The 22814-nt window shown below is 39.5% G+C and overlaps 1 protein-coding gene and 1 long non-coding RNA gene across 3 annotated transcripts; both read left to right on the top strand.

The window, feature by feature from the left end:
* The first annotated feature begins 411 nt into the window (after positions 1-411).
* On the top strand, positions 412-12645 carry LOC113461455. The gene is made up of 3 exons (XR_005507843.1): positions 412-1543; positions 1647-2273; positions 12539-12645. It is a non-coding gene; the product is annotated as an uncharacterized LOC113461455 (long non-coding RNA).
* A 5877-nt stretch (positions 12646-18522) lies between these two features.
* On the top strand, positions 18523-22127 carry LOC103698199 (protein trichome birefringence-like 42). Of its 2 annotated transcripts, XR_001878987.2 has the most exons (6): positions 18523-19493; positions 19618-19792; positions 20331-20512; positions 20828-20986; positions 21188-21394; positions 21642-21984. XR_001878987.2 is itself a non-coding variant. In XM_008780186.3 (5 exons), the coding sequence occupies exons 1-5, from the start codon at positions 18808-18810 to the stop codon at positions 21970-21972; spliced, it is 1533 nt and encodes a 510-aa protein (XP_008778408.2). In that variant the 5' UTR covers positions 18532-18807; the 3' UTR covers positions 21973-22127. The 2 variants fall into 2 exon arrangements, 1 of the variants encoding a protein (XP_008778408.2); XM_008780186.3 differs by lacking the exon at positions 21188-21394 and having other exon boundaries at positions 18532-19493; positions 21642-22127.
* The last annotated feature ends 687 nt before the right edge of the window (positions 22128-22814 follow it).

Genomic DNA, 22814 nt, shown 5'->3' with positions numbered 1-22814 from the left:
ATTCTGGGAGGAAAATTTAACACGTTGCCGGCACTTTTTTCACATAGCGTACCGTGGGTCATCCATGAGAACGAAAAGTCCTAGCTGGACACCGAGTCGGAATTTATTTTGCCGGCTTTGCATATTTATCAATAGGTAGGAAAAAAAACATGTAGCGAAAGAAGTTTTTGGTTGCGCGACGGAGTCGGCAGAAAAGACCCTCAAGTTTTGAATGCACCATACGTGAAGTCGGCGAAACTTGGATACTTGATATTTGCTGAGCAAATGTTTGATTCGGGGAAGAATAAAGTTGGCATTCTACTGCCATTTTAACAAATGCACCCCCCCCCCCCCCCCCCCCCCCCCCCCCCGTGTGAATTTCGTGCTAAAAAGTGAATGATATTAGAGTGCATAAGCCAAAATGAAGAATGTATGCGCTCTAAGAATGTATTAGAAAAAAAAAATAAAGAATATCCAGTTATTTTTAAACCACTGCTGATCTGCCTCATGTTAACATGCATCGAAGGGTGATGCGTGTTGGAGTTGGGCGCTGAGAGCATTGAGAAGCAGCCTAAGGTTGTGATGATTAATGGAGGAGAATGGATAGGAATGGGAGTCTTTCACGTCATGATGATGAATGGGGTGAGAGAAGAGGGTATATATGGCAGCTGTGGCGGTGCTAATGGTTGCAGCAGCAAGGAGAGACACTATAATGTGATAGTGCAATGATGCTCACTTAGGTTGACAGCATCAAGGGCATGCATATGGATGGAGACATAGAATCCGAGTTGATTGTCACCACTTGGGCTTTGTTGGATGCTAGTTCCTAGAAATTGCTGATAATTACGTAAAATATGATTTGTAAATAATTACATTATTTAATAATAAATATATATTGCAAAAATAATTGGAAAGAAGACATGCTTGAAACAAAACTTGCAAAGACAATGCTCCGAGAAAGAATTTTGCCCCCTTGTGTAGATTCACGTGGAGATCATCCCCAAAGTACGATGATTCCGGCTTAACCTAATGCTTTCTATCACGAGCATGATTGCATGAAGATCCAATCTAATGGACTCCTGGAGTTGTCCAGGAAGAAGAGTAGAAAAGTATTAGAGAAATTGAATGAGAAAACTGAAAAAAAAAAAAAAAGAAGCTAGCGAGGTCTCTCTTAGAGTAATAGCACAGGCCTGATTTATTTTCAGATTGTGTTCATGACTCAATACTTGGAGTCTATTTTCCCTATCAACAGGCACATGTGCCAACCAAGCAGACCTCGGCGAACGAGTGCGTGTCACCAACCCATCATCTCCAAAAAAAATATAGGTAGTTTTTCATTATTTTTCTTCTCTCTTCTTGAACTGTAAATCTTTATGCAACTTGCTGACCAACTATACTGCGAGTATGCGGATCTGGCAATGCCGGATCTTCAGCGAACTCCACCTCCCTCACCGCTATCCTCCTCGCTTGCCACGAATGCAATATTCTCAGCCTTCTGACTGTGAGAAGAGTGGCAGGCAGCCAAGCACAACATCTATTCGATGGAATGCTGAAGAGAGGCATGGTACATACAAAATTTTTGATGTACATTGAAATTACAGAACCCCTTGCAATAGCTAATCTTGGGATAGTGACATCTAATTGAGGTTTTGTTATTTAATTTTCAGAGCATTAGTACATGTTGGGTGGCTATACTGGTAATGAGAACAAGATAGCTCTTCACTTTAGTACTGCCTTTTGGCCTAACGTAGAAGTTTTAGGAATGGTTGGTCCAACATCTTATGCCTGTGGCTATTTTCTCAATCTCCACAAAGCAACAGGACATCCTATTCTTGTGTACATGGCTACTGGAAGGTTTGCTCATGACATTGAGAAACTATCTGATGAAGAAGCTGTTAACTTTGTGATGCTACAACTTAAGAAAATGCTACCAGATGCCACAGAACCGATAAGACTCTATCACATGTATTCATTGGTGTTTGTGCTGTACTCCAATGGTGATTTTAGCTTCGGACTAATTTTTTTAACTGTAATTTTTTTTTTCAAGTTCAGTATTTGGTTTCTCGGTGGGGTACAGATTCAGATTCCCTTGGGTCCTATTCTTGTGATCTGGTTGGGAAGCCAGCTGATTTGTATGAGAGATTTTGCACTCCTGTGGGGAAGCAGCAAGTGTTGATCATTCTAGGTCTGTTCATGGAGCTTATACATCAGGTATCTTGGCTGTCGAAGACTGCCGAAGGCATCTATTATTGCAGCATGGTATCTCGGATCGCTTCCAGACTGTATTAAGGGAGGTGTTAACCCCCTAATGGATTTTGATGAATACAAAACACTAGAGTAAAATTCCATTATATCTTAACAATTCAATTGAGAAATTCATGTGTTTTATTTAGAATATTGTTAAGAAATGTCTAGGCAAGTTCCCATAATTTTTATGAATTTATTGAAGAATATTTTGAGCTAAAGAAAAAGTTCAGGGACAGCCGAGACGTCTCCTGATAGTTTCAGAGACGTCTCTGGCACAAGCAGGAAGAACTGGCACACTTGGAGACGTCCCCGGCTCCTGTCGAGTCGTCCCTGCGTTAGCGGAGTCGACTCTCTCAGTAGCGGAGTCGACTCTCTCAGTGGCGGCAGAAAGACGCTTTTCAAGGGATATGCGCGAGACGTCCCCGCTATACGCGGAGTCGTCCCCGCAAGCAAAAAGGAGACTTCCCGAGTCGTCCCTAAGATGGCGGAGACGGCTCTCTCAGGGTTTTCCAGAGAATGGTTTTTTCGGTGATAAGGAAGCGGAGTCGACCCTGAGAAAGCGGAGTCGTCCCCACGCATAAAGTGCAGACAAGCGGAGACGTCCCCTGAAAGAGCGGAGTCGACTCTCTCAGGGAATTCCAGAGGACATGATTTTCGAAGATAAAGAAGCGGAGTCGTCCCCAAAGCAGCGGAGTCGTCCCCACTCAAAAAGCGCTAACACGCCGAGACGTCCCCGTAAAGTGCCGAGTCGACCCCAGATAAAGTAAAAAGTAAAATCCTATAGGCGAGACGTCTCTCGTTGTAGCGGAGACGTCCCCGGAGCGCCTGGGACGCGACTGACAGCTTTTCAGGTTTGATTTGAATTTCAAATCTTCTCTACTTTATCTCTAACGGCTATATTTGCTTTTTGGGCTATAAAAGGGAGCTCTTAAGTGCTTCTCAACAACTCTTAACCAACCAAAAGCAAAATCATTCAAGAGAGAAGTTAGAAAGAAAAGCTCAAGGGAGTGAGTGCATTCAAGAAAGGAAATCAAGTGCTTACAAGTCTCCCAAGCGATTTCAAGCTCAACCACTCTCGTGTGCTCGGGATTCAAAGCTCACACCCAACCCTACGCGTCCCACATCGGAAGAATCAACATCTCCCATGCTTCCAACGGCAAAAAGATTCTTCCGGGTTTCATTGTTCATAAGTGCTATATTTGCTTTCTAGAGCTTTTATATCCTTTTGTACACTCTTTTATTGTGGTGCTTGTTCCAGTCAAGGGACTTGGAACAAGGGAAAGGGCGTCCCAAGCCTAAGAGAAATTGGGGGTTTTGGGTTTGTTGTGAGCCCGGTGTAAAACAACGAGTTGGGTAGTGAACTCGCAAAACTACCGTACTGTAATCTTGGATTATAGTGAAAATTCCCAAAGGCGCTTTGGGGAGTGGATGTAGGAGCGGTGAAGGCTCCGAACCACTATAAAACCGTGTGTTTGTGGTTGTCTCTTCTTATCGCTTTATCTTTGCTTTAGTTCATATATTTGTGTGTTTTATTTTTAAATTAGCTAAAAAGTTTTAAAACACCCAATTCACCCCCCTCTTGGGTAACCATCTCTGGGCAACAAGTGGTATCAGAGCGGGTGCTCTTATATTCCTTGAAAGACCTAACCGTCTTAGCCAAAGATCTAGATGGCAACACCCTTTAACAATGTTCCAGCCGAGGGGCAAGCAACTAATAGACCTCCACTCTTCAATGGGACAAATTATACCTATTGGAAGACTAGAATGAGAATCTTCATTCAAGCACAAGACTATGCCTTGTGGAGGGTTATAGTCAAGGGACCACAAGAACCATCACATGTGGTCAATGGCATTCGAGTTCCCAAACCTGAGGAGGATTGGGATGAGAATGATGATAGGATGGCTCAACTCAATTCTAGAGCCATGAACTCATTATTTTGTTCCTTAGATGTAAATGAGTTTAATAGAGTCTCCACATGTACTTCCGCTAAGGAAATATGGGATAGGCTTGAAGTTACCCATGAGGGTACAAATCAAGTCAAAGAGTCCAAAGTGAACATTCTAGTTCACAAGTATGAATTGTTTAAGATGGAACCTAGTGAAACCATCACATGCATGTTTACACGTTTTACCGAAATTATTAATGGCCTAAAAAGCTTGGGCAAATCTTACACTAACCCCGAACTTGTGAGTAAAATTCTCAGGTCACTGCCAAAAGCATGGGAAGCAAAGGTCACGGCGATTGTAGAAGCCAAAGACCTCAACACCTTGGGGCTAGAACAACTCTTGGGCTCATTGATGACGCATGAGCTCACGATGAAGCAGCATGAAGAAGAGCTGCCAAAGAAAAGGACAATCGCACTCAAGGCCACCTCAAATGTATGTGAAGAAGAGAGCAGTGAGAGTGAAGAAGAAAGTCAAGATGAGGACTTGGGTTTGATAGTAAGGAAATTTAAAAAATTCATGAGAAGAAAGAAACCATTCCCAAGAAAGAAATTTGGAAGGAGAAATGATTGGGAGAAAGAAAAGGAAAAAGAAAGAGACCCAATCGTATGCTATGACTGCAAGAGACCGGGACATATTCGTTCCGAATGCCCTCAACAAAAGAAGCACTTTGGAAAGAAGAAGAAGAAGGCATTGAAGGCAACATGGGATGATAGTGACACATCATCCTCCGAAGAAGAGAAGGAAGAGACCGCCAATCTATGCTTCATGGCGTTCGAAGATGACGAGGTATGCCTTGCAGCCGGGAATAAAAGGAGAATGTGGTATCTTGATAGTGGCTGCTCAAGGCATATGACCGGTGACAAGAGTCTCTTCGTCACCTTGGAATCGAAAGAAGGAGGGTTAGTCACATTTGGAGACAATGCTAAAGGCCGAATTATTGGTGTTGGTAAAATCTCCATATCACCCTCCTCATTTATTGATAATGTATTGTTGGTTAATGGACTAAAACATAATTTGTTAAGTATAAGTCAATTTTGTGACAAGGAATTTAAAGTATCATTTGAATCATCACTATGCATAATTAGTAGTCCATTTGACAATGAGGTCATACTCACAGGACATAGGCATGGAAATGTTTACATGGTAGATCTTGATGATCTCACCATGAAGGATGGCCAATGTCTTGTAGCTATGAATCCCAAAGTCAATGAGACTAGTTGGTTATGGCATCGTAGGTTAGGGCATGCTAGCATGGATTTAATTTCTAAATTGATTACAAAGGATCTAGTCAAAGGACTACCGAAAATAGACTTTGAAAAGAATAAAATTTGTGCGGCATGTCAATTAGGGAAACAAACAAGAAGTTCTTTCAAGTCTAAGAACATAGTCTCAACATCAAAACCCTTAGAACTAATTCACATGGATTTGTTTGGACCCACTAGAACTGCTAGTCTAGGGGGTAAGAAATTTGGTCTTGTCATTGTTGATGATTTTTCACGTTTTACATGGGTTTCATTTCTTGCACACAAAGATGAGTCCTTTCCCGCTTCTATCAAGTTTCATAATAAGGTTTCAAATGAACTTAATCTTAAACTAAAAGCAATTAGGAGTGATCATGGTACCAAGTTTGAAAATCAACACTTTGAAAAGTTTTGTGACGAAAATGGTATCAATCACAACTTCTCGGCACCTAGGACACCCCAACAAAATGGGGTGGTAGAAAGGAAGAATCGCACACTAGCAGATATGGCTCGTACCATGTTGTGCGAATCGGATCTACCAAAGTATTTTTGGGCTGAAGCAATAAATACCTCATGTTATATTTTAAATCGTGCTTTAGTTAGATCCATCTTAAAGAAAACACCGTATGAATTGATGAAAGGTAAGAAACCAAATATAAGTTATTTTCATATTTTCGGTTGTCGATGCTTTATTTTGAACAATGGAAAGGACAATCTCAGTAAATTTAGTGCTAAATCAGATGAGGGGATCTTCTTAGGTTATTCCTCATCTAGTAGAGCATACAGGGTCTTCAACAAGAGAACTCTCGTTGTTGAAGAATCCATTCATGTTGTGTTTGATGAAACTAATGGAGATTCTTCTAGAAAAGAAGAAGATGGTGATGCAGGTATACTTGAAGACGGGATCAAGGAATTCTCCATACAAGACAAACAACATGAGGATGAGATCAAAGAGGATACAAATCAGCAAGATGAAGAAGATCAACCTCCATCAAGAAATCAAGATCTTCCTAAAGAATGGAGGTATGCACATGGTCATCCAAAGGATCTAATCCTTGGTGATCCTTTACAAGGTATAAGAACTAGATCCTCTTTAAGAAACACTAGTAATTATCTTGCTTTCGTTTCACAAATAGAGCCTAAATCACTAGAAGAAGCTGAAAAAGATGATAATTGGATGAATGCTATGCAAGAGGAATTAAACCAATTCGAAAGAAATGAAGTTTGGACTCTAATGAAAAGACCCCCTAATGTTTCAATTATAGGCACCAAATGGGTATATAGAAATAAACTAGATGAAGATGGGATAGTAATAAGAAACAAAGCTAGGCTAGTGGCCAAAGGATATAATCAGGAGGAAGGAATAGATTTTGATGAAACTTTTGCTCCTGTTGCTAGGTTAGAGGCTATTAGACTGCTTTTAGCATATGCATGCTTCATGGATTTTAAACTCTATCAAATGGATGTAAAAAGTGCATTCTTAAATGGCTACATAATGGAGGAAGTTTATGTAGGACAACCTCAGGTTTCGAAAATCACTTACATCCAGATTATGTATATAAATTGCATAAAGCATTGTATGGACTTAAGCAAGCTCCTAGGGCATGGTATGAAAGATTAAGTAATTTCCTAATTGAGAACAAATTTAAGAGAGGAAATGTAGACAAAACCCTCTTTATTAAAAGAAAAGGAAATGACTTATTGCTTGTACAAATTTATGTGGATGACATAATTTTTAGTGCTACTAATGATAGTCTCTGTCAAGAGTTTGCCAAGCTTATGCAGGGAGAATTTGAAATGAGCATGATGGGTGAGCTCAACTTCTTCCTTGGGCTACAAATAAAACAATCAGAGGAAGGCATCTTCATCAGTCAGTCCAAATACATCAAGGAAATGCTGGAAAAATTCAAGATGAAGGATGCAAAGGAAATCAGCACACCCATGGGCTCAAGTTGCAAGCTTGACAAAGATGAAAAAGGTAAAAGTATAGACTGCAAATTGTACAGAGGTATGATAGGCTCTCTACTTTACCTTACTGCTAGTAGACCAGATATATTATTCAGTGTTTGTGTGTGTGCTAGATACCAAGCATGTCCTAAGGAATCACACTTGCAAGCTGTTAAAAGAATTTTTAGATATCTAGTAGGGACATCTTATATAGGCTTATGGTATTCTAAACAATCTGATATAAATTTAACTGCTTATTCTGATGCTGATTTTGCTGGGTGCAAACTCGACAGAAAAAGCACAAGTGGCACTTGTCAATTCTTGGGTGCCAATTTGGTTTCTTGGTTTAGCAAGAAACAAAATTCAGTTGCCTTGTCCACAACTGAGGCTGAGTACATTGCAGCTGGAAGCTGTTGTGCCCAAGTTCTTTGGATTAAGCAACAACTTGAAGACTTCGGTATTAAAATGGACAATGTACCAATTAAGTGTGATAATACAAGTGCAATCAACTTAACAAAAAATCCTGTCCAACACTCTAAGTCAAAGCATATAGAGATTAGGCATCATTTTATTAGGGATCATGTGCTGAAAAATGATGTGATGATTGAATATGTATGTACTGAAAATCAATTAGCCGATATCTTTACAAAGCCCCTTTGTAAAGACAGATTCAATTTCTTAAGGAATGCCTTGAGCTTGTATGATCCTAGCAAATGAATTGAACTTGTATTGCATTGCTTTGCTACTCGAACTAGTAATCCACCTCAAGGCAAACATAAGTGAAAGCATGAATTCATCTAAACTAAATGACGAACTGGTTGACTTTCCGGAGGATGGTTACCCTCCCTTGGACTCTTCATGGAGATATTTTCAGAGCCTATTTCATAGGTATTCGAAATTTGGTCAAATGTTCCTTATTTCAATATTAATAATTCAAAAATCATTATCAAATTATTATAGGATGTATCATTGAGGGGGAGGATCACAAACAAATTCACTCTAAGTTTATCAAAAGAGATCATATTGATAGGGGTGATTAAACAAAAAAAAGGGAGAAGATAGAATACAGTCTGAAATTTTTCAGTGCCGGAGACGTCTCTGGCAAATCGCAGAGACGTCCCCCCAAGCGGAGACGTCTCACCTTAGTCGCGGAGACGTCTCGGGGACTGAATGAGGCCTTTTTAAATAGGTCGAAATCGCTCGAGCCGACTCGAGCTTTCTCCCTCATTTCCGACCAAAACGGAAAGCCCTAGCCTCCATTTGCCCTAAATCACAAATCCTAGCCTCCATTTGCCCTAAATCACAAACCCTAGCCTCCATTTGCCCCAAATCACAAACCCTAGCATCCATGGCACCAAAGAAAGCTAGGACGGCCCGTGGGAAGCGACCTAGAGTAGCGGGCGACGGTGAGGAACGGCGGGAAGAACCCTCCGCACCTTCTCCTCCGGTTGCTCCGCCAACCACAACGATTTCCTGTGCAAATCGCACAGTCACAACCGGTAGGTACATAGATTTTGCATTTTTAGATCATGAGGGGTTCTCTATTGGAGAGAGACTCCGAGCCCAAGGGTGGGAGCATCTTTGCACCCTCAATACCTCGACCTACCCCGGCCTTGTTAGAGAAATGTTTAGTGATATGGCTTTAGGGGACTTAGGGTTCACCGCACATGTCCGAGGGACATTAGTAGAAATTAATGAGGACATCTTATCTACTGTTTTGCAAATCCCTAGGGACGGTGAGGCTCCAACCTCACATCCCCAAAGGGAAGTAGCTCTAAACTTAATTTTAGGAAGAGAGGACTGCGGCCCTCTTGATGTTGTCAACTCCCAGGACCTAAATGCAGAGATGAGACTCCTTTTAAGCATTGTCAACCGGGTCCTATTTCCTAAAACCGGTCGCTTCGATTTTGTTTCGGAGCGAGACTTAGTTATAATGCATCACATCCTACTAGGGATCCCTCTAAACCTTCCTAGACTCATGCTAAATTACATTGCCCTATGTCATAGGTATTCTAGATTTAGTATACCCTATGGCATGATCTTTACCTTAATCTTCAAACACTTCAAGGTTTCCATTCCATCAAATGAACCTGCAAAGCCCTTAAGAAACACCGACTATTACAATGAGGGCTCAATGAGAAGAATGGAATTTCACAAGATAGATGGGTCTTGGGTCAAGGTTCCAAAAAGAAAAGCACAAACCATAGAGGCTGAGATCCCACATCATGAGTCTGACCATCACTCTCCTCCACCTAGCAACATGGACATCCCTGATATTCCCTCCAGCTCAGCTGGACCTTCCACATCCATGCCACCACCTCCTCCAGTCAGTGGGCCCTCCTTCCTATCAGAGGAGCAGATGCACACCTTAGCATCTGTTATTTGTCAGCAGATGAGGGAGGAGATGAGATCCATGATGTCTGCAGAGCTGGCCCCCATCAGACAAGAGCTGCAGGAAATTAAGGCTCAAATTGAAGCCCAAGAGCAACAAATAGTTGGGGTGGGTACCACCCAAACCTGCAGATCATTAGAGCTCAAGGACAGCTTGAAGGCCATTTCCAAGAGCCTCAAAGAGTTGACAAAGCCAGATGGCAATGTGGGCACCTTAGTTGCCCAACTTAGAGGCAGAATTGAGATGGCAACCTTAGAGTTTGAAGCACTTGTGGCAGGTTTCCACAAGTCACAGGGAGATCACTTTAAGACCCTCATGGATTCTATCAATGGTTTCATAGATGCAGCCTGTAAGGCTTATGCACAAAGTACAACTGGTAGGCCCCATGAGCAACGACGCCGATGATGGATATCCTGTAGGATCTTCTTTTTGTAAATCCTAGGCCATTTTGAAACACTTTTGTATTAGAAATCAATACTTGTAATGATTTCTTCTTTTGACTATGTACTGACTTCAAAGATCTACAATGACATATGAATGAATACAATTTCTTTTGAAAACCTTGTGTACATTGCCAATTCTGTGTATGTGTTTCTGTGATTGTGTATGTGATTGTGTGATATGCCATAAAAATCCTACCACATACCTTGAGTATTCAAATTTGATACAAAGAAACAATGCACATAAAACAGGGGGAGCACACCTTGAATATGCTGAATTTTACTAAAAAGGATAATTTGTCCCCTTCATGTTGATGACAAAAAGGGGGAGTAGATATTTGTATATTGAAAGGGGGAGTAGAAATTAGATATTGTATATTGAAAGGGGGAGTAGACATGGATATTGAATATGGAATGCAAATTTTTTAATCATACTCCAAAGTTGATTTAGAAAAGATAAAATTGAAGAATATTGATTTTAAGATAATTGCCCTTCTGGAAAAGAAAGGGGGAGTCAAAAAGAATCTAGCTTTCAATTATCTTCAGCATCAATATTTCATTCTAACTTGATTCAAATTCAGTTCATATGATAAAATTATTTAAGAACTATAAAGATCAATCTTATGCACGAGGAAAGAACTGAAAATTGAATATTTTGAGTGATGCACATTGTATCTAGTTCAAATCAAAACATTATACTTGTATATCTGATCAATACTGTGTATATGTTTAAATTTCAAATTTTGCATATACTCAGTGTTTTGTCATCATCAAAAAGGGGGAGATTGTTAACCCCCTAATGGATTTTGATGAATACAAAACACTAGAGTAAAATTCCATTATATCTTAACAATTCAATTGAGAAATTCATGTGTTTTATTTAGAATATTGTTAAGAAATGTCTAGGCAAGTTCCCATAATTTTTATGAATTTATTGAAGAATATTTTGAGCTAAAGAAAAAGTTCAGGGACAGCCGAGACGTCTCCTGATAGTTTCAGAGACGTCTCTGGCACAAGCAGGAAGAACTGGCACACTTGGAGACGTCCCCGGCTCCTGTCGAGTCGTCCCCGCGTTAGCGGAGTCGACTCTCTCAGTAGCGGAGTCGACTCTCTCAGTGGCGGCAGAAAGACGCTTTTCAAGGGATATGCGCGAGACGTCCCCGCTATACGCGGAGTCGTCCCCGCAAGCAAAAATGAGACTTCCCGAGTCGTCCCTAAGATGGCGGAGACGGCTCTCTCAGGGTTTTCCAGAGAATGGTTTTTTCGGTGATAAGGAAGCGGAGTCGACCCTGAGAAAGCGGAGTCGTCCCCACGCATAAAGTGCAGACAAGCGGAGACGTCCCCTGAAAGAGCGGAGTCGACTCTCTCAGGGAATTCCAGAGGACATGATTTTCGGAGATAAAGAAGCGGAGTCGTCCCCAAAGCAGCGGAGTCGTCCCCACTCAAAAAGTGCTAACACGCCGAGACGTCCCCGTAAAGTGCCGAGTCGACCCCAGATAAAGTAAAAAGTAAAATCCTATAGGCGAGACGTCTCTCGTTGTAGCGGAGACGTCCCCGGAGCGCCTGGGACGCGACTGACAGCTTTTCAGGTTTGATTTGAATTTCAAATCTTCTCTACTTTATCTCTAACGGCTATATTTGCTTTTTGGGCTATAAAAGGGAGCTCTTAAGTGCTTCTCAACAACTCTTAACCAACCAAAAGCAAAATCATTCAAGAGAGAAGTTAGAAAGAAAAGCTCAAGGGAGTGAGTGCATTCAAGAAAGGAAATCAAGTGCTTACAAGTCTCCCAAGCGATTTCAAGCTCAACCACTCTCGTGTGCTCGGGATTCAAAGCTCACACCCAACCCTACGCGTCCCACATCGGAAGAATCAACATCTCCCACGCTTCCAACGGCAAAAAGATTCTTCCGGGTTTCATTGTTCATAAGTGCTATATTTGCTTTCTAGAGCTTTTATATCCTTTTGTACACTCTTTTATTGTGGTGCTTGTTCCAGTCAAGGGACTTGGAACAAGGAAAAGGGCGTCCCAAGCCTAAGAGAAATTGGGGGTTTTGGGTTTGTTGTGAGCCCGGTGTAAAACAACGAGTTGGGTAGTGAACTCGCAAAACTACCGTACTGTAATCTTGGATTATAGTGGAAATTCCCAAAGACGCTTTGGGGAGTGGATGTAGGAGCGGTGAAGGCTCCGAACCACTATAAAACCGTGTGTTTGTGGTTGTCTCTTCTTATCGCTTTATCTTTGCTTTAGTTCATATATTTGTGTGTTTTATTTTTAAATTAGCTAAAAAGTTTTAAAACACCCAATTCACCCCCCTCTTGGGTGACCATCTCTGGGCAACAGGAGGAAATGTCCGAAATGATACCCTTCCAAATATTTGGGATGTAGTTTATTTTTTGCTGGATCAATAACGAAACCCTGTATTATCTAGAAATAAATGGAAGTATATTTTTGTTTTTTTTTGCCATATTTTTTGCTGTGCTCTTTTTGACACTCTCAATGCTACATAGGCCTTCATCAGCCAAAAAAAAGAAAAAAAAATGCAGCTTTCATTCAAAATAATTTTTTAAATATTTTTTTAAAAAAAATATTTATAACAACGCTTTAAAGCGTCGCTAAAAAAGGTTAAAAGCCAACTCTTTAAAACATCACTAACTGGATTTTTAACGACACTTAAAAGTGTTGCTAAAAAACGTCGCTAAAAAATTTTAGCGATGCTTTCTAAAAGCATTGACAATTCTTTTTTCCACGCTGACATAGCTGACGCTTTTAAAAGCGTCGAAAGAAAACTGACCGACGCTATAAGCGTCGGTAAAAGCTTTAAAAAGCATCGCCAAATCTTATTTTTCTTGTAGTGTCATCTCCAAAAAAAACACAAATATACTTGCATTTAAGTATCCAGTGTAAATTGAATTTTGAAATTTAATTTTATTCAAAAAAAATTAAAACTTTCTTTTAAAATTTTGAATATTTAAAAAATTAGAATTTCTCATAGGTTGAACCTGGACAAGAATTTTTATAAGCCTGTTGGAGCGTGCTTGGCAACTTAGAGTCCAACCATCTCATCATTAATGACACCATTTTTTTGCAAGATGCACCAACCTCTCCCTATTTGCCGATTTCATGATAGTCATATTTTGATAGAATGAAATTATGGTTAGGCCACTCAAAGCCGGCAAATTTTGTTATTCTTATGAACCTACCAAAGCCATGGGTCAAAGTTTATATATTTTACCAAACTGGCTGTTATTTTTAGGAGTTTAAATTGCACCAATCAGCCCACGGGTATAATTAATCCACATTAACTATAAAATGAAAGTTTCCATGCCACATTATTTTATTATCATATATCTTTTAGTGTAAGATGGTTACTTATAAACATGAAATAAAATATGTACGATAGCAGAATTTATGTAAAAGTAAATAATATTAATGATTATAATATACATTGCTCGTTTAATAATACAATTAAGATAAGCATTTCAATTAAAAAAAGTTGGCAGTCATAAAACTCCAGGCACGCCGCTAGAGTTGCCAGTCGCAACAAAGTTGAAAAGCGAATATTTTAAGAAGATTAAGGCGGTGTAATCATAAGAGAAACTTCTTTTTTCACCTATAGAAATTCTTTAAAGCTGGTCCTGGATGGATGCTTGCTTAGGTTTCCAGCTTCTCGGTGTCTTGGTGCCCCTCGCTGTTCTCGGCGCTGATACAGTCCAAAAATGATGAGGACAAAACGGGAGGAGGAGGGTTTTGCCCGTACCGCATGATGGACATCGTCTGGCTCCCCACGTGAATGCGGTCCGTCTTTCCCCGGCTGGTCCGGCTCTGACCACTTTATGGCGTGCGGCCGGCTTTCTCTTGACTTGGGGAATCGCCCGAATGGTATCGCCTCGGAAGGCTGTTTGCTGTTCCAGAGAAGACAGCTCGGTCCCCCAGCTCGACATTCTGGCCCGCTAGATTATGCCGCACCGTACGAGAATTATTGGAGGCAATTTTAGCATGCTTGCTTAATTTATTCCTTAATTTTATAGTTTTTTACTAAACTAATTTATCAAATACCTTACAAATGTTCTTTTAGTAAGTCTTAATAATAGAGCGATAAAGCTCGAGAAATCCTCCAAGATTTATTTAGATAATTAGGCTAAAAATATAATAAATTTGTGTGTTGGACCAGTGTAACCCTAAAAGTAGTTTTGAAGTGGGTCTATCTGCATTTTATAGGAGAAAAAAATTCAGCCCATAAAATTTTCAGCTCGATCATCTAAATAAATTTAATATATATATATATATATCCTTAGTTTTATTTTTTTATGAAATAAGAAATAAAATGTACATCAAGAAATACTCCCACCAAAAAAATATATATATATTATTGGACTTGGTTCCCGTCAAATCCAAGTCTCCTGTCCCTAAGCCCTACTCCACACGGGCACGTTTTAATCAAAACAACACAAAACGTGGGAAGATATATATTCAACCAAAACTTTATACATATATATACATACATACATACATATATATATATATATATATATATATATATATATATATACATACATATATATATATACACACACATATATATATATATATGATATACATATATATACATATACATATACATACATATACATATACATACATATATACATATACATATACATACATATATACATATACATATACATATATATACACATATACATATACATATACATATAAATATATATACACATATACATATACATATATATATATATACACATATACATATACATATACATATATATATATATATATGGGGGAGTTTCATAATTCATATAACATGCCAAATTACTTGAGTTACACCAATTGCTTCTTGCAGCGTGATAGGGGAAGTTTGTTTTTGAATGAAACAAGAATCCTATAGCATTAGTTAGACCGCAAAGGAGCCATGACTTGAGACTGATTGCGGCTGGAGGGCAACACATGGTCAGATTGTCGACCGTTAGTGCAGAACTCACAGCAGCTTGGGAAGGCATCGTTTATGCGAGGAGGGTGCTAGGGGCGGAGCGTATCTTCCTAAAAGAAATGCAACCACGGTGATCAAGTAGATTCGCCGAGAAGAGCCGAGGGGGGAAACAATCCTCTATTATGCGACATTTGGGAGATGGAGGGCGGCTGCAGGATCTTTCAAGCAGCACTCATGTACCGAGAGATGAACAGAGCTGTGGATTGGGTTGTTCCTATGCTACACAATATTCTAGCGAGATACTCTGGACATCACAGAGGACATCCCTCCTTTTGCTTTGTCACTTTTTGTTTTAGATTCAGATGGTTGTGCTCAAGCTAGAGTGGTATAAACAGCCGTCACCACCAAAAAAAAAAAAAAAAAGCAATTTCCCCTGGAAAATGCTATGTCCCTCACGCACACATATCTTTCGTTATATGAACAAGACTATTGATGCTGAATTTGATGTTGTATATACTTCATTGTTCTGGAACATTCAAGTTCTCCCACGCTTATCCCAAAACACTTTTCCTTTCAATGCAAAGCAGACTGAAGTCAAACCTACTTATGAAGAAGTATACATAATTCTGTGCAAAAACAAACCTGAGCTTAAATTTATGAAAAAATACACATAATTCTGCACAAAAATAAGTATAATCATTTGAAGGGATTAAACTTTTATTCTCTTAATAAAAAACAGTTGTTCAAGGATTAATCATAATACTGCTTTCATAATTCTTTACGATTTCTTCTTGATACTTCTTCTGTATTTTGAAGTATTATGATACTTCTCTCTTTTCTTGAACGACACGCTCTTGCTGCAAACAAGAAGGAGCCAAGATTTTAGGGTGTCTAAACTAGATTCTAGTAAAGAAATAGTTATAACTTAATGAGAGCTACTAGCCTGTTGTTATCTAATAAATTAAGCATGAACTGAACAATTAAATGTGATAGATTTAGGTACTAGATATTTATCATACTTGCGGGATGGATAATCTTATTCTAGGTGGTTCAACAGAGGGACAAATTAAAAGCCATGTGTGCTTACTAGTTTGCCAATGCTACCCGTAATGGCAATTATTTCTACAAGGAAGTCCATGCTGCAATTGCCATGGGAAATAGAATGACAATTGTAAGAATAATGTAGGATTGCGTGCTAATTGAATTTAATAAATTAAGTTAAGAAAGATATATGTGTGTATACCGGCATCATTAAATTTAATATACAGTTTTTTTTTTTAGAAAAAGAAATTGCATAACTTTTGTTTCTGATTTTCACTTGAAATTTATAATTAACAATCTAATCTAGATTCAAGAGGTCCATTTAATCATATGTACTTAATAGGCACAGGGTCTGCAAAATAGTATGAGTACCTGAGGTGTAAGTGGTGTATTAGATAGTTAGATAAGTCTCTGTTATGTAATGGAATTATAAATTTTAAGCATCTCTTCACTCGAAAATGTCACTTAAAGAGATATTCATCACTTTGATGTGTAGCCAATAACGGCATTATTCCATTATAATGGACTCCATCGAAAATGTTTTCTTATAATAATTGTGCTACAATTGATGGCTATGTTTACTTATAGCGGAAACAATCTACTGTAAGATTTTTTTTTTTTTTTTGGTAAAAGTTCTGTAAGATTCTTTCAAAACTTCTAAAATTAAATAATGGAGTTATATAGGAATTTGTAAATATCTGCATATATGGTATGCAGATTCCATGGCTTTGAAAGCTCTCCTTTTTTTTTTTTTTTTTTTTTTGCTGAGAAAAAGGGGAAGGAGGGAGGAAGGGACGAGCCCATTTCCACGTAGCAGCCCCCACTGGGCCCCCATTCCGCCAAAAGACTGTTCGATGCGAGCAAAAATGACCATATGTTGAGCACCCCGATCGGTTTTATTCATACCCTCCCCATTCATGGGCTCGACTCAGATATCCCTATGGGCTCCGGCACGAACCCACCATGTGAGTACATCACACCTGGCACCACCAAGGCTACCAGCGGACCAGTAGTCCTTCCAAACTCCGTGTCCGAGCATAAAGCATCCGGTCTCCATAATTTAATTGGCGCTGTACATTTCGAACTCGAAACCATTTCGTTGGAAGTAAGGCTCTATTCCACTGAGCTACCATCTTAGTGGCTTGAAAGCTCTCCGCTGTGGAATGGGTGGGTTAGACTGCTATATTTATGATCAAATGGACTTCTGTCGGCTGTCATTTTCAGTTATTTGCATCAAAATATTCTATTTCAAATTTATAGTGTTAAAATATTCATTGTTATAAATATTTTGATATTAAAAAAAAGGCAACAATAAAAAATAATGGCATCATTTTTCAATCATTTTTCATTGATAAAAGAATATTATTTTTTGGGTACAGAGAGCCGTGGAAAAGAAAGAAAAGAATAACACAGAAAAAAATAAAACAAATCAGTAACGACAAAAGAAAAAAGACAAACTCCTGAAGCAAGTTCAGAAGAAGAGAAAGATTCGAAGAAATAAAGACTCCAACCTGAAGATTGATCACTGAATCGGAACCCGCCCGCCAAATAGCCACTTGATTTGTCTCTTTATAAATATGGCACACTTGGAAGAACTCGAGAGTGGAAATCAGGTGAAACAAATCCATTAAGAGAGAGAGAGAGAACATCTATAAAGAAAAACATCTGAAATCCATAAAACCATTGTTGCAGAACCATCCTTCAAAATGACTTTCTGCAACGCAATATGGAGACCACATTAACGAGCTCTTCCCAAGCTGCTCAGAGCTCAGCTTATGGGATAGAAACAACTAGAAAAAATTTCTTGAGCAGCTAAAATCAATCTTCCAAAATAATCCTAAACATTAAGTCCATCGCCCCCAGTATTATCCTTCACAGAGCAATCAAAGTAAATTTGTTTTCAAATTATACAATCTTTTGTGAAGGGAAAAGCAACACAAAATTATTTTATTTTCAATATAACAATATTTTAATTTAGAGAAACAGTGCAAATAAAAATAACAGTCATTTTTGTTTGCGTTATTATGATGCTAAATAATGCTTTGTAATAGCTATTATCTTTTCTCTGTTATTACGTAGGCAACTTAATGGAAGGAGCCTGCTGTTATAATGCCCGTTATTCTGAACCTTGAATGCAGTGCTAAAAGAAAACTTTAAAGGAAAAAAAAAAAAAAGGGAAAAAGTAAAAGAACAAAAGGACTACTGGCTTTTCATAGTTTACTTCCAGCATCCTGTCCTTTCCCTAAACAAGGGTTGAGACGCACCAACTCCACTTAAATTATACCAAACGGAAAAAAGTACATTCCAAATGCACCAAAACCCTCACCTTTCCCGTAGCATCCTCATGCAATTCACAGCGCCCTCTCTGCTGCCAATCCACAAAAAAACTAGTCACAGACTAAAAGGGCCACCGAATTCTTTCCCAGTCTGAGAGACCAAATGCTAGAACTCTCGTGCATCTATTTACTATCATAATTCAGAACCGACCCAAAATAAGAAGGCATCATGGTGTTACCAAATAAAGCTGGAACATTAATTAAGTATTCCCTCATCCCTCTTCTCCCAAAAGAAAACTTCCTCTCTCGCACGCCTTTATCTTGTGCTCCAACGACGAGGATTGCCAATGGAGTCCCTCGTTCCCTCTCTCGTCAACCGTAAGTGGTTCCTCTGCTCTTTGGCTAGCTTCTTCGGCCTCCTCTTCGTCTCCTTCAGCCTTAACAAAGCTTCCCGTCCGGGCCCGGCGCTCGCATCCTTTCGCGACTCGGAGACGAGCCTCAACGCAACGTTGCTGGAGTCCGGCGAGCTGCTCTCTTCCCAATCCTTGCAGAGTAGCGGTCCAATTCGTAGCACACAAAACATAGAGTTCTCTCCACAACCTGGAGTGGTAGATATTGTTCAACCCCCAGCAACCAGCACAGCCTTGTCTCCGTTATCCGGATATATTTACTTGTCTCCACCTATAGCGTTGGTGTCACCACCAAAATCTAGTGGAGCTCCAGTAGTCTCCTCAGAATCTAATGGAACAAATCTGGTCTCCTCTCAAAGCAAGACGGAGATGCCTCGGTACAAGGAAAATACAACGTTGTTGCTATCGGTGGGTGGTGGTGCTGAGAAGGAAAAGCCGAAGAAAGAGAAGAAGAAGTGTGATATCTTCGACGGCAACTGGGTTTATGACCGGAAAGGCTATCCGCTCTACCGAGCGCATTGGTGTCCGTTCCTTAGCGATCAGGTGACTTGCCAGAAGAATGGAAGACCAGACAAAGACTACGAGCATTGGAGGTGGCAACCCAAAGGCTGCGAACTTCCTAGGTATAACTCGGCAATCCAAACTTCAGCTACTTAATTGAATTTCTCCAACTTCCATAGATTGATAGGATCTTTTTTCAAAAAGAACTGCTATTATACAAATACTATATATAATTTGGCTTGGAAGGTATAATGGGAAGGAAATGCTAGAGAGGTGGAGGGGGAAAAGAGTGGTGATCATCGGCGACTCTCTTAACAGGAACATGTGGGAATCACTCGCCTGTATCCTCTACTCTTCGGGGAGCCGATCAAGGGCCTATGTCAAATCGAACATTCCACAATATAAGATCTTCCGAGCCTTAGTAAATTTGCTTACCATCCTCCTCCGTCTTATTTGTTTGATATTTTTCATATTTCTTGTTCTCAAGATGAGTTTAATTCCAGGAATATTAGGTAATTTGTCTGAAGAAAGATAAATATAGAAAGGAAGCTATTAAGAGATTTTCATAATCAAAAAGCTTCTATATTTTTTCAGCATTTTGATTAAGAAGATCTCTTATTAGCTTCCTTTTAAATACAACTAGTTTTCTACAATCACAGCACACCAAAAAAAAAAAAAAAAATCACTGACTCGGGAAAGCTGGAAGCTTTCAGCTTGGACACAGCAATTATTACCCTGCATCTAGGAAGAGTGCCCCGTACGCCAAATCCCATAAACACTCGAGTTGGCACCCACTGCTGACTGACACGTGGACCAACTGGGTTGCTATGTCTTTATATAGACGTGACAAATGATGAGCCCATTTCAAAGGGAGAATGATGGCAAATTAGCTAGCTTAAGTGTTTAACCATTTGCTTGCTTCTTCTTTTTTTTTTTTTGTTGTTGTTGTTGGGGACAAGGACTTTGATTGCACGGTGGAGTTCTACTGGAACCCGTTCCTTGTAGAGCTGGAGGAAAGGAGGGACAACACGAAGGTGCTCAAGCTTGACAAGCTTCCGGGGTCATCCAAGCGTTGGAGAGGTGCGGATGTCCTGGTTTTCAACACTGGTCACTGGTGGACTCACCATGGAAAAATAAAAGCGTTAGTTCTACGAACCTTCATATCAAAACCATGTCTCAGTAATCGCACTTGGCCAGCATTTAGCTCACTACTAAAGAAAATATAAGACGACCACCTAGTAACCTTCACAGAAAATTTGTTGGCATAATTTATTTTATCAATTTTTTCTATGAAGATACCTTTAGTCTAGAGTTATTTTAGAAGTTCCGGCCAAAAAAATCTTGGAAAGATTTATGAATGGAATTACTATTCATATCCCACTTTTTTTTTCTTATTTCCAAACCAAGTTGATAGAATTCAAAGTTCAAACTGAGAGGGTTGAGTGGAATGGTGCAGGTGGGACTATTTCGAGTGCGGGGGCCAATTGGTAGAAGAGATGGGAGTAATTGAAGCGTTTAATAAGGCTCTGGGGACGTGGGCTCGCTGGGCTGACCGACATGTGGACTCCACCAAGACTACTGTCTTTTTCCGGGGCATCTCTCCTGAGCACAAGAGGTAATGGAGGGCAGCCTCCACTTTTTTTTCCATGGTGTGTTTTTATGTTGAGAGGGACCCTTTGGACTCGCTCCATGAGTGTCAACATTGATATAATTGAAAGTTTCCCTTCGCTATTAAATTGATATAATTAAGGTAGGCAGGAACAGAATCATTCTCCGGATCCAATCAATATTTTTTTCCCAAATGATTTCATTGCAGCATCAAATAAAGCACATCCGGTGGGTCTCATCCTTTTTGAAGCCAGCCTTGCTCACTTTCTTAGTAGTTGAGCCAGTGTCAGGGTTCAGATGGATGGAACTCTAGAGTGAAGAGAATTGCCTAACCAGGCACCTGCTTGATGGCTTACCACTATCAACCAAGATTCAATATATCAGTGCCATACTAGCATCGTATCAGTACAGTATGGTATAAAATTTTTTTTGCATATCAAAGATCAGTACACCACCGATACCAGTACCAAACCGCTACGGTACATTCGATACCATTCGGTTTGTTATGGTACGGCATATCATATGCTATCAACACAATTAGTTTTCTCTTAAGAATTACATACACCTGCTCATGTGTGCATTGTTCCACAAAAAACTTGCATTCAAAGGCTAAAAATGCAAAGCACCTGGATTCACCAAAGTATATATGTCCAAATGCACAGGGAGAACTGGTGCCACAATCAGACGACACCAATGACCACTGAGACCTACGTGCAGCGGTTTCCAGGAAAAATGATATCTTTGGTGGAGAGGACAGTGGAGAAGATGAGAACGCCGGTTCGATATCTGAACATCACACGGCTATCAGAGTACCGGAGAGATGCACACACAGCAGTGTACACCTCAAGGCAGGGGAAACTCCTGACTGCAGAGCAGCGAAAGCAACCTGAAAGATATGCCGACTGCAGCCATTGGTGCCTTCCAGGACTACCTGATACTTGGAACATGCTTCTGTTTGCCTCCCTCTTTGGAAACCCATCCGCTGTATCATAGATCTTCTTCCACTTGCTATTCTTTAATTTCCATATCTATTCTTTATTTGAACATAAGAATAGCAAACCTGTTTATATTTCAAATGTAAGGCAAAAGGAAGGCTTGTTGCAAAAATAAATACAGCCAATAACTTATAGATGCTCATATTCCATGTCGATTGCTGACCCTCCCCCAAACCAAAAAAGTGAAAAAAGAAGATCACTCCTTATTTTTGTAAAACCTTTTTTTTTCTTTTTTTTTTTGGGTACAAAGAGCTGCCTGATATCAGCAAACTGAAGTAGTGAGTCTCATGAAGAACTATATCCATACATTATGCTTGCTCATAATCGGAGAGTAAAAATGATCAACTTAAAGCAGCATCAACATCATTACCTCTTATCATAGTTGGGCCGTCATAATTGCATTGCATTATCATCATAGTCACAGGAACTGAAAGGTAAGATCATAATACAAGCAACAACGAAATATCTAGACTGACAGAAACTAGCCAGCTTTTTGTCATCCACCACTTCTTGTAATTGTCAATGGCAGGCAAAATTTGGTAATATTTATATTGCCAAAATAAGTTGTTTCAGCAGAGTTCATAGCACATGAACTTGCTGCTTGGGTTTCAGATTGTTAAAGGATTTTCTGCATGTAAATCCTCCAAAATATATAAAATTATATGAGCACCCTTATAAAATTATTAATTGTATATATACCCTTATAAATGATTTAAATTTGAAATGATTAAAATACCATTATAGGTAGACACGAAAGAGAAAATTTTTTATAAGAATACACATACAAATAACAACTTTACAAGGGTATTCATGCAATTATACATATTTAGAAGGATATAC

Source organism: Phoenix dactylifera, unplaced genomic scaffold, assembly GCF_009389715.1.
Source record: "Phoenix dactylifera cultivar Barhee BC4 unplaced genomic scaffold, palm_55x_up_171113_PBpolish2nd_filt_p 000285F, whole genome shotgun sequence".
Taxonomy (NCBI): Eukaryota; Viridiplantae; Streptophyta; class Magnoliopsida; order Arecales; family Arecaceae; genus Phoenix; species Phoenix dactylifera.
This window is presented reverse-complemented; position numbering and strand designations above follow the sequence as displayed.

Bases quoted from the DNA above. Each gene is read 5' to 3' on its own strand.
- LOC103698199 (XM_008780186.3), top strand. From the start codon at position 18,808: ATGGAGTCCCTCGTTCCCTCTCTCGTCAACCGTAAGTGGTTCCTCTGC. The intron at 20,513-20,827 runs GTTAGTTCTACG...GGAATGGTGCAG, and splicing joins CACCATGGAAAAATAAAAGC to GTGGGACTATTTCGAGTGCG. The intron at 20,987-21,641 runs GTAATGGAGGGC...CCAAATGCACAG, and splicing joins ATCTCTCCTGAGCACAAGAG to GGAGAACTGGTGCCACAATC.